Source organism: Stegodyphus dumicola, chromosome 8 (genome assembly GCF_044657685.1).
Source record: "Stegodyphus dumicola isolate Sdum_Otavi_A_Nest chromosome 8, ASM4465768v1".
Taxonomy (NCBI): Eukaryota; Metazoa; Arthropoda; class Arachnida; order Araneae; family Eresidae; genus Stegodyphus; species Stegodyphus dumicola.
The window spans coordinates 91,895,976-91,908,898 of NC_140775.1; the positions used below are offsets into that span (position 1 = coordinate 91,895,976).

The 12,923-nt window shown below is 32.0% G+C and overlaps 1 protein-coding gene across 1 annotated transcript in view; it reads left to right on the forward strand.

Annotated features, from left to right (window-relative positions):
- LOC118194229 (uncharacterized) overlaps positions 1-12,923 on the forward strand; it is a 164,655-nt gene that overhangs the window by 4,160 nt on the left and 147,572 nt on the right. The window contains exon 2 of the mRNA XM_035365446.2: positions 12,015-12,123. Coding sequence (XP_035221337.2) covers positions 12,015-12,123 — 109 coding nt within the window. The remainder of the gene's footprint in view (positions 1-12,014; positions 12,124-12,923) is intronic.

Sequence of the window (12,923 nt, forward strand, 5' to 3'; positions counted from 1 at the left end):
TTCACGATACAAATAACCTTCAACAGTAATCAAATTTTCTTCAGTAGCATTTTTAATAAAACTAGAATTTTATACATTTTAAAATTATTATAGGGGTTGGAAACCTCATGGTTCTGCGTGCTTACAGCTGTTAATAATTAAGAACATAACGTGAACAGCCATGTTACAAATTAGCATTCACCCCTCCCGCCATAATTTCTTCCTTTGATCCCGAACTGACGACAAGAGAACCAGCATCTTTCGACGAAAACTTCTTTAATTATGCGAAAATATATCTATCTATTCATTGTTAAAAAATTCAGAAAAAATAATAATAAATAAGAGAAAAATAATATAAATCTCCAAATGCGAACAACGACAACCTTCGCATAAGCGAATAGGATGAATTAGCTAGGTTACCAGGTTTGAACTATTATCGCCAAAGTTGGCGATGTTTACATTTACCGGGTTCTCTGCGGAAGTGCTTCCAAGATTTCTAACAATATATTTCAGGAATATATTTCGGTTATGTATTTGTTGCAAATATGGTGATGCAAAAATTTCAATATTTATATTCATTGCCATTAAAAACTAACATGAGTAACAACACAGCAGAAAAATCTCTGAAGATAAATCTTATTCTCAAAGATTTGATGATATAATTTTAATTAACTTTTATTTGTTTTTCTGTGAAAGAATTTTGCTCAAGTTTTGTATAATAGTTTAAATTTTTTACTGAAACACTGAACTCCCCAAAATCTTCTATGTAAAGAAATCAGTGAAATATACTTGACTTAGAAAAGTAGCAAAATATTGTTTCTTTAATATTTTACATTAACTTATTAGCATTTCAAAGTCTTAAATTAAAAAATTGCTTGTATGATACAGAGTGTTTGTCAGCGAGATAGCAGTAAAAATGTTGCACACTAGTAGTTCGTCTAACGGATTTCCGTCATCTTAAGCAAATAACCGCAAGTGCTTTTCTCATTCTAAATAATTCGTGTTAGGAGTACAATTAATTTATTTTAGAAATTAATTCCTGTTTGTTAAGGCTAGATAAATAACACCCATATACTTAAATATTAAGTAAATAATTTTAAAAATGTGCCCATGCGAACGATAAGTTAGAAAAAGACCATATGTTATCTACTTTGTTGTACTAATTATAAGGGTAATTAATTTATAAGTTCATTAAGTTATTTAGAAAATAATTTATAAGGTAATTAAACGGCAACTGGGAGCACAGTATTAATATTATTTAAATAATTATGAATTAATTTGGTAATACTTAGTTATCTAATTTTTAAATCATTAATAATTTTAATAGTAATTTTATTTTTTAAAATGTTTTTAGTATAGCGAAAATAGCGGTTTATGGCAACTTGAAGCCCGTCTCCGGTAAATAATTATGATTTTAATAGTATTTAGACGTCTAATAGATTTTAATAGTCTAATAAATAATAATATTTTGGTCTAATAAAATAATTAAATAGCGAATGATCATATGGAACAACAAACAGCATGTGAGCGTACGCACCACGTCTGCTGACAAAGTTACGTGATCAGCACGACGATTCATCTACAAAGTCACATGACAGCCAAAGCAAAGTATTTACATATAGAAAGAAAATATCCCTTCACTTTTCCCTTTCTCCCTAGCGTAGTGAAGATATAAACTAGCAACCTAAACTGTCCTCCCACTTTATGGCGCGTATCGCCCAAGTTGGCGAACGCGATTTCAGGAAGTTCGCCAAGTGCCGGTTATCTGAGTACCCCCGAATAACACATACACATAAACCATGTACACGTTGACTTATTTTTACTTAAAAAAACATCCAGAATTGCACAAAAATGGCATTGCGCACACTCTTCACTATATCCATGTACACTGCTTTTTTCTCATAAATTAGAAAAATTTCACGAAAATCATGACAATTTTCTGAATCTTTAAACCCGGTAAAAAGAACATATACGAAATTACCTGATCGCGAAAAAGTATATACTCTTTCCAAATATGAACATTTCCACATATAAAATAAATAAAATATCCAAAAACTTTTACCTCTAAATTTTCTATTATATTATAAATGTCACCAATGAATTCATACCACAAACATTACAAATACTTAGTGTCAAATATTTAAATTATTTCCATCCACGTTTACTTCAACCAAAACGTATACCAAATTCCTACAAACATAAAATTCACAAAATAACTATCATTTAATTAAAATATCACTAAACCATGTACACGTCGACTTATTTTTACTTAAAAAAACATCCCAGAATTGCACAGAAACGGCATTGCGCACACTCTTCACTATATCCATGTACACTGCTTTTTTCTCATAAATTAGAAAAATTTCACGAAAATGCATGACAATTTTATGAATCTTTAAACCCGGTAAAAAGAACATATATGAAATTACCTGATCGCGAAAAAGTATATACCCTTTCCAAATATGAACATTTCCACATATAAAATAAATAAAATATCCAAAAAATTTTACCTCTAAATTTTCTATTATATTATAAATGTCACCAATGAATTCATACCACAAACATTACAAATACTTAGTGTCAAATATTTAAATTATTTCCATCCACGTTTACTTCAACCAAAACGTATACCAAATTCCTACAAACATAAAATTCACAAAATAACTATCATTTAATTAAAATATCACTAAACCATGTACACGTCGACTTATTTTTACTTAAAAAAACATCCCAGAATTGCACAGAAACGGCATTGCGCACACTCTTTACTATATCCATGTACACTGCTTTTTTCTCGTAAATTAGAAAAATTTCACGAAAATGCATGAAAATACTCAACGTATACTACTCAAACGTATTCCAAAATACTACAAATATATAACTCACAAAATCACGATCATTAAATTAAAAAAACACTACTTAAAATATAAATAAGCACATACATTAAATTAATAAAAATTAGATTACAATCCTAATTACTTTAAACTAAATCATTGCTAATAACAATTTTCCAATAATACCACATTAATTTATTTACTCCTTACATTTAGAACAATGCATAAAAATAATATCCTCAAATGGTTAAAAATACTAACTTACCTAATCTTCTTCAGAATCTTCATTACGTGGCTGCAGTACTACTGCTAATTTCTAAATCCTAAATCCAGTAGTCAACTGGAAGTCTGTTCACCAAGTAATAAGAAATTAATAAAATTTCACCTATACTCAAACTACTTTCAGCAAACCACGTACCCTTTCTTACACTCCTTTTCACAAAATGTCCATTTTCACCATATTTTTTGCACCGCCATTTAATCTTAACTGTAATACCCTTCCTTTCACACAATCTCAACTTATTATTATTATCATCAGATAAACGCATTAAAAATTTAGAGTTCACTTAAGATAGCGCCATGCAAACCGAATATTAATCAACACTATTTCACACAACACGCAATGAAGCTTTTCCAAATTAACCCCTTTTTCCGATTAAAGAACTGTAATTCGTCCATTAATGTCACATTTCACACAACACAGAATATAGCTAAATACGAAATTTCCAGATTTCCCCCCTTTTCCGATTAAACAACTGTAATTCGTCCATTAATGTCACATGACATATCTCATGATCTCTCATTTCCCTCACACAAAATAATGCGTAATCGGAACTGAGTGCTTCTCGCATTATTACCAAAGTCCTAGGTAGTAACCTTTATCGCCTGCAAAATAACGCCAAACTATCAGTTACCATATTCCAAAGATCAGCCCAAAATGTTTCTGTATCATATTTATAAATGAAAATAGATAGTGTGGAGAAAACAATGTCTTATTCTTACAGTACAGCATGAAGTTAACAAGATGGTTTAGACCTGTATAAGTCTTGGTAATGGAAATTTGCATTTAATGGTTAATAGAAAGGATAAATTCATATGTTTTTATATTTTGAAACTAAATGCTAAAAAAATCTACTTATTGATGAAGTTTAAATTCTCTAGGAAGGTTGGGAAAACGTAGGTAGGAATTTAAAGTCATATGAATTGTTTCCTCTTGTCAATATGAATTTCTGTAACACATCTTCCTTGGCAAAAGCAGCAGAAACTCTGTCATAAATTTGTTGTTAGATAGTCTCTGATTTGTTCGACAGCAGATAAACTTTCTGCAATATTTTCACCATGTCTATGCTGTCTTCATTAGCCTCAAATTTGTTTTCTGTGTGGCAGTAATTTCTCTTTTCATTTTTCTGGTTACCAGCTTGAATTTTTTTCTTGAACTGACTGAAAGCCCCTTCCATCTTTCTTGCCCCGCTTTCGTGTCTTCTTTAATGCAATCCATGCATGCTCCTTCCATCTTTTATTGGCCCAGGGATTCATCTTTAAATGCAGCAAAGACTATTGCCAGTTGTGTTAGGTCTTCCACCATTGCCCTTATCACTGGTAGTCAATCCTACTTCTGATGTGATGTGTGTCTGATATTTACCTGCCTAAGGATTCATAATGGATTCAGTGCGCGCAGAGCCAAAGATAGCTTTTAAAAAAAGAAGAAAATGGTTGCATGATGATTTCCCAATACTCTGAACTAAATTGAAAACTTAAACAGTATCCGTTTTTATATAGTTTTTTCCCCATCCATCAGAGAAATTTCTAGTGGCTTCGATTTAACAAAATTGCTGAGAGGCATACACTGTTATTGTTGCATAGGCATTGGAACATTTAATTATATGGACCAAAATGTTGCCAAACTTGATGACTTTTGACAATTTCTCGCCAAATTTCATGAGTAAAATTAGTTGCCAAATCATTGACAACTTGCTGGCTATTTACCTTGTTATTAAATGTACTTATCTCTGTACCCCGAATTTTCTGGCAATGCTTTGCATTTTATTCAAACCAGGATAATTTTGAGAAAATACTCAAAACAGGAAAAATAAATCCGAAGTCTTACTTAAAAATATCAACTGCAATTACCACTTTCCCCATTTGCAGTCCTAATTTGTGTAGTCATTGCTGCATTTTTACTTCCTTGTATGAAGTAGAGGAAGTATTGTAATCATAAAAAATTTCCGTTATCATATTTAAATGAATGTTAATTTGAGAACGTCAAAATGGAAATATCCATTTTGACTGTTCTCAAATCTATTTGAACAATCTTTTTGCATGACATCTGTACACGTATAGGTGGAATAAAGGATACTTTTATCAAAAATGGATTGTAAATTGAATTTAATCCTCCAGGCATTATGGATTTAGCACTGAAATTTCATAGTTCCTCAAAATGCCGTAAATAAATGACATTTTCTTGATTATAATTTAAAAAAAAAAAAAAACCCACCCTCTCACTTTATACCATGATTTCTTTTCTTCCAATACGCAGGGTGATCATAATTAAAATTTCACTTTGAAATGGTCATAAAAGGAAAACTACTAGACCATATGTTATCAAACTTGGTAATCATGTAAAGGCGGCCATGGAAATTTATTTTCCAAAAAAAAAATTCAAAAACTCGCCACCGAGGGTAGGGGGGGAATTGCGATGTTTGCAATATTGTTAAACAAAATAAGGGTCAGAATGTAACTTAACCTTTTGTTAGATGGGTTTAACATGTTGTATACTCTTAACCCCTTAACTGCTGCAGAAAACGTACAAGATTGATTCATTTCCCAGTGCCATGGTTTTTCACACATAGTTATGCGATGTATTAGGGGAAAAATAAGTGCAAGTTTTACTTTCTAAAAATTTTTTACTTTCACAAAATCAAGAATAAAAGAAAAAAAAAATGAATGCCCAAAATTTAATGTTTTGAGTAAAAGTATAATTAAAAGATGTAAGTATAATAAAAATGATGTTTTTATAATAAAAAAGATTCCTAAAATGGTGTTTCGATCAATTCATTTTTAGACCAGTAAAGTGTAATATAGGTCGACGTGTACATGGATGATACTGTGTATGTGCAATTCTTAAAAACGTGGCAAGCAATGGGCGATTCTGCACTTTCTCCCAATTTCGCACCTAATCTTCATGATTAAGCACTTTTGTTCCATAAAAGTTCTAGCATATGCGTAATTTGGCTAGCAGATTGTTGGAAAAAAATTTTGAGTTTAAAAAAAAAAAAAATGCCTTTACTTTGTGAAAACAAAATAGCGTCCAAAAAAAACTAGCAGGTTACTGTAATAGGGTTGGTCGCCAAATTTTGGCCAAAAAATCGCCAAGTTACCATAATCCAAAGAGAACAATGCATAAAAATAATATCCTCAAATAATAAAAAATACTAACTTACCTAATCTTCTTCAGAATCTTGATTACGTGGCGGATAAACTTTTCTTATTTCCTACGCTAAATAAAAAGCAATTGTATGTACGCCTGTTTCAGGTTCTTTAAAATCATACTTATAGTTCACAGCAAGATGTTGAAAACCTTCATCCTCCAAACAGACTTAATAAAACTTAATAAGCAATCTTTACTTCTATCTCGCACAACCTTAAAAAACACTTATTACTACCCCTTTCAATCCCACTAAATACCCATTTCGAATTCACTTTAGATAGGGCCAAGGGATCCATAAATTAACCAACACTGTTTCACACAACACAGAATAAAGCTAAATACAAAATTTCCAGATTTCCTTCCCTTTTCCGATTAAAGAACTGTAATTCGTCCATTAATGTCACATGACATATCTCATGATCTCTCATTTCCCTCACACAAAATAATGAGTAATCAGAACTGAGTACTTCTCACATTATTCCCAAAGTCCTAGGTAGTAACCTTTATCGCCTCCAAAATGTCGCCAAACTACCTGTTACCGCATTCCAAAGATTAGCCAGTGTTTTTTTAGCATAGGAAATAAGAAAAGTTTATCCGCCATGTAATCAAGATTCTGAAGAAGTTTAGGTAAGTTAGTATTTTTAATTATTTGAGGATATTATTTTTATGCATTCTAAATGTAAGGAGTAAATAAAGTAATATGGTATTATTGGAAAATTGTTATTAGCAATGATTTAGTTTAAAGTAATTAGGATTGTAAGCTAATTTTTATTAATTTAATGTATGTGCTTATTTATATTTTAAGTAGTGTTTTTTAATTTAATTATATTTTAATTAAATGATAGTTATTTTGTGAATTATATGTTTGTAGGAATTTGGTATACGTTTCAGTAACTGTTTTTAATGTTTGCGTTATGAATTTGTTGGTGACGTTTATAATAGATAATTTAGAGGTAAAAGTTTTGGATATTTTATTTATTTTATACGTGCAAATGTTCATCCTTGGAAAGGGTATATACTTTTTCGTGATCAGGTAATTTCATATATGTCCTTTTTACCGGATTTAAAGATTCACAAAATTTTCATGCATTTTTGTGAAATTTTTCTAATTTATGAGAAAAAAGCAGTGTACATGGATATAGTGAAGAGTGTGCGCAATGCCATTTTTGTGCAATTCTGGGATGTTTTTTAAGTAAAAATAAGTCGACGTGTACATGGTTTAGTTATATTTTAATTAAATGATAGTTATTTTGTGAATTTTATGTTTGTAGCAATTTGGTATACGTTTCAGTTAAAGTAAACGTGCATGGAAATAATTTAAATATTTGACACTAAGTATTTGTAACCATTTTTAATGTTGGCGGTATGAATTCGTTTGTGACGTTTATAATATAATAGATAATTTAGAGGTAAAAGTTTTTGGATATTTTATTTATTTTATACGTGGAAATGTTCATCCTTGGAAAGGGTATATACTTTTTCGCGATCAGGTAATTTCATATATGTGCTTTTTACCGAGTTTAAAGATTCACAAAATTTTCCTGCATTTTCGTGCAAATTTTTGTAATTTATGAGAAAATAGCAATGTAGATGGATTAAGTTAAGAGTGTGTGCAATGCCATTTTTGTGCAATTCTGGGATGTTTTTTTAAGTAATAATAAGTCGACGTGTACATGGTTTATGTGTATGTACGATTTTGAAAAACGCGGCAGGGAGTTTGCGATTCTGCACTTTTTCCCAATTTTGCAGTTAATATTTGTCATGATTAAGCAGTTTTGTTCCATAAAATTTCTAGCATAACTGTAATTCGAATAGCAGATTGTTGGAAAAAGTGTTCAGTAAATAAAAAGAAAAGAAATATGTCTTTACTTTGTGAAGACAAAATGGCGGCGAAAAAAAAATAGAGGACTGCTATAGCAGAGTTGGTCGCCAAAAAATCGCCATGTTACCATAATCCAAAGATTAACCAAACAGTCATTCCAACTTTGAAAAATCTTTTTATATACAATAAAACATAAAATAAACAGCAGAAAAATTTTAAGTAACGCTTAATATTTTAGTATATCACTCAAAACTAACCTAAAATGCATTTTTTTAAGGAAAACAGAAAAGTGTATTGTATACTTATGAGAGGCGTCAAGGATACACAGAAAAATTAATACATATGTACTGTTTTAATACTGTAATGTATTATGTAATTACAAAAGCATAACTGTAAAACTACACCTTTTTGAAGAAATCAGTCATTTGTGTTTGCTTCTTGCTTTGGAAGCATTTTCTCTTGATCTGAGATTGCATTTTTCATAGCATAAGTTTCTTGGCCAACTCTGCGTCGTCTTGTTCTTCCAAATAGCTCAGCAATCCGTCAACTTGTTGCAAAGCCGCTTCGTGAGTCTTCCACATCTGCACAGTGGGCTCTCCTTCGCCTTCACTTCGCTGTCCTTCATTATCGGTCTTTCCAAGCGTTCAAAGCCAGGTTCGTTGACGTCACACTCCAACCACTCGTTAATGTTTTCAGCATCGACGTTCTCACCACCCGGAACTGTTTTCACCATATCGGCAACAGTTGGCGTGGACGTGTCTACATCTTCATTCTCTTCTTCACAACTCAAAAGGGGTTAGGTTGTTGTTGGCTTCAACATTGGGCATGAGTTTTCTCCATGATTTTATAAGGGTTGACGGTTTCACTGAGTCCCATGCAGATGCAATATCGTAGATGCTGTCCAAGATTGTGTAGTGTTTCCACAACTCTTTCAGATCATAACCTTCTTTGATTTTGGTCATTAGCAGCTTGGTTCCATATGTTCTCTTCATTGTTGCAATGACTCCTTGTTCCATGGGTTGGATTAGCGCAGTAACATTTGGGGGGAGAAACTTTGCAAAAATTTGTAACCCAGCAGCAAGCGTGCTAAAGTCTTCAACAAGCCAGCAACAAACATGTTCAAGCATGCTAAAGGTGCGTTGTTGATCAATAACACAGCTTTTTCAGGCAGGTTTTTCGATTTAAGATGTTTACGCATTTGAAGAACAAAGATGTTTTCGAACCATTCTTGAAAAATTTTTCGGTTCATCCATCTTTTTTTTTTTTTTTTTTTTTGTTGTTGTTGTTAAAGTAATCAACAGGCAAATTTTCTATCCTTGTGCCTTTGAAAAATCTCTTTTTTTTTTTTTTTTTTTTTACTTTCCAATGACAACAAGTCTAAGTTTATGTCCACTGGTAGCATTACTGCAAGACATGATAGTGATCCTTTCCTTGCTGCTTTTATGACCCGCCGCTTTACTTTCATTTTCAAATGCTAAAGTGCGAGTGGGAAGACATTTCCACAAAAGTCCCGATTCGTCGGCATTGTAAATTTGTTCAAAAGATAGCTCTTATAAAACAAATTCTTCAAATTCATGGTGGAAATCGTCAGCTGCTTTTTGGTCACAACTAAGTTTCTCCCCATGAAGTCCAATTTCTCGAATTCCATGTCGCTGCTTAAAACAAATCAGCCAGCCAGAAGACGCATCAAAATTTCTTTCAGGCCTAACAACTAAAAAAAGGTTTTTGCCTTCGCCATAATGATAGGACTATTTACAGGAAGTACTCTCTTTTCCAACATGAGCTGACCACTCTATCAGTGCCGTGTCTAGCTCATCAAAGGCTTCATAGTTTTTTGCGTTTTTATTGCGGGAGCACTGTCCGACATTGATGCAAAGTTCACCAGTTTATCTTTTTGCTTTAGAGTGTTATGCACTGTTGTTTCTGCGACTCCGTAATCCAATTCCATCTGCTGCCTTGTAGCGCTGTTTGCTACTTTGGAAATTAATTCTAGTTTTTGCGCAATCGTCAACACAACCTTCTTTCGTTTTCCTGACATTTTAAATCGGTAACGAAAAACACAAAACCAAAAAGCCTAAGCACTGTACACAATAAAAGATAAGAAATGAACTCGGACTGGTTCGCAGACACTATCAGGCTTAAACTAACAATGGCGAGGGAGAGGAAGTGGACATGTCAGTAAGATTAAGACGAGAAAGGGCGGTGGAGCGGGCATTGAAAGGGTAAATAAGAAATCACTTACTCATCAGAGGGGCCAAGGGGAAGGTTCCGAGAAGGCCTGGGATATTTTTGCCATAAATAAGCACGATGTTAGCAAAGTGAAGGTTTCGCTCAGTTTTGTGAACATTTTTATTTTCTTTCTTTATGCTTATAAAAAAAAAAAAAAAAAAAACTTTGTGCGGCAGGCGCGGATAATCGGGAGTCTACTGTAGTACTGTTATTGAACTATTGAATATTGTCAGACAGCATGAGGGAAAATATAAAGGCTGTGAACTAGATATGATAACAATCGAAAGGGAACACAAAGTAGTGAGTCTTCTGCCCCACTATTGTCAGTATGTTGTACTTGAATTGATGTAATGCTGCTTTTAATTTAAAAGTAGAAGATGCAAGAGAACTACTCAAGCAAGCTGTGCATTGTGGATATGGGTAGTTAAAAAAGAAAAGTGTTACTCATTCAGGAAAGTTGCAAAAGGATGTCTTTAACAAAGAAGGTATGAGGAAAGAAATTACCTGACAGTTCGTAATAATTTTGAGCGATGACAGTGACTGTAGCTATTCTGAGAGCTTAAGTGAAGGTGAACTGCTAGTATTTAAATTTTCCAAATGAAGACAAACTTGCATTTTATTGCTTATAGATGCATTGTATGTACAGTATAAGCCTCCCCATTCGCAGTGGCGTAGCTAGGGTGGGGCAAAGGGGGACATCTGTCCCCCGGCGCGGCATCTATGGGGCGCCAAATTGATGGTACGAAATTTTAGAATGAAGTGTTTTTCATTCGTGACACACAGAAAGGGGCGCAAAATCTTCAGTTGTTCTCAGGCGCTGAAAACCCTAGCTATGCTTCTACCCATTCATATTAAACAGAAAAGTCTGTAAAAGTTTCTGTTAAAATTTCATAGTAGAAAATTTTTCTAATTACATTTTATTTTTAAAGCAGGAATTGTATCTTTTTAGTTAGTGTACAGAAGCATTACAAACTTTCTCAATTAACAATGTATAATTTCTTTCATGTTACTAGTAACAGAATGTTCTAGTACAGTGATGGGAATTTTTATATGATTTAAATGGAAAGTTGCATTAGGATTTCAAGGAGATACCTTGTTTGAAGAATTTTTGACATAAACTGTTAACGCTTCTAGATTAATTTATTGGAGATTGTTTCGATCACAGCTAACTATAAAAAAAAAATATATATATATAAGAAAAACTGATTTCTGCTACATAAAACATAAGTAAGAGCAGGTGATAATTTTCTCATTATTAATGTTCAAGTTATTTTTTTTTATTTATTATAAATTATTTTGCATGCAGTTTTGCTTCTCTAGTGTAATGTTTCTGAGGCAAGTCTCTCACATTAATTCTTAAGGGGGGTGAATTTCAGTATTTTTCAAAATATGATTAAATTTTTTTTTTTTTTTTATTTTTTATTTTTTATAATGATTTTTCAAAAATTTTCCATAGTTATACTGTCCCAAAACTGAAGTAGAAAGGAAAAAGGTCTTCTCCCCTTTCTTAAGTATGAATTAAGCGAGGAATTTTAAATTAATACATAGATCAAAGAGTTAGTTAAAATTTGAAATTAGCTTAAAAAATTAGCTTTGTTTGATTGTATATTGTTTACATCTTTGTATTCTGCTCACTTTTTAATAACATTTCTTGTTATTTGATAACAGCATTACATCTCAGAATATCATTTCTTGTAATTTTTTTTTATTAATTTTGCTATAGAAATTGAAAGCTTTAACTGAGGAATTAAAGCATGATAATGATTATGCCTGCTCCGAAGGTCTTAAGGAAGTCAACAGAAGAAAAAACAGATATAAAGACATACTTCCATGTAAGAAAGTTTTCTTTTTAATCAAATTCCTGTTATGATATTTAACCTCTTAGCAGTTTAGCAGTTTTTCGCATATGGTTCACGATTTTTTGTGCGAAACGTGGTTTGCCTGTATGTGATGTGGGTGTCATGTTTTCAAACTTAACCTTTCTGATTATCCCATATAATTTATTTTAGTTTACTTTTAAATTCATAGATGACATTTTTGATCTGCAGAACAAGCTTTCTATCTTTTTTTCTTTTTTGATTCGTTATGAAACATGCAATTTCAATTGGGTATTGTGTATTACAGTTCATAGAAGTTTCGTTTAGATAAGCTTTGATGAAACTTATTATGCTTTTATTGCTTACTCTTAACAATAACTTAACTTGAGATTTTATTTTGTGTAGTTAACATACTTAAGTTTTTATGTTCACTGTAAACAGATTATTTTAATTGTAGTAGCAGTGACTGTGGAACGAAACAAGATATTATTGCTGCAACTGTTACATGGCACTCTGTTTTAAAATATAATGTTAAAAATTTTGACATAGTTTTCTGTATAATGTAATGTGAAAATCTAAAGAGGCGATGTTCTGCTGGAAAAATAAGAGTACAGAAGCAAATCTAATTAACATTGAGTAAATGGCTATCTCGCTAAATTGGCAAGATATCGCGAAGTTGGCGATGGTTTTGGCGACTAATTTTTGCCGCAAGATTTGACGAGAAATCATTAAAATTGTCTACATTTTGGGCCAGTCCATGTATCACTGTAATAGGTATTTTAATTGAATAACTGTAATTGATGCCATAAGTTAGC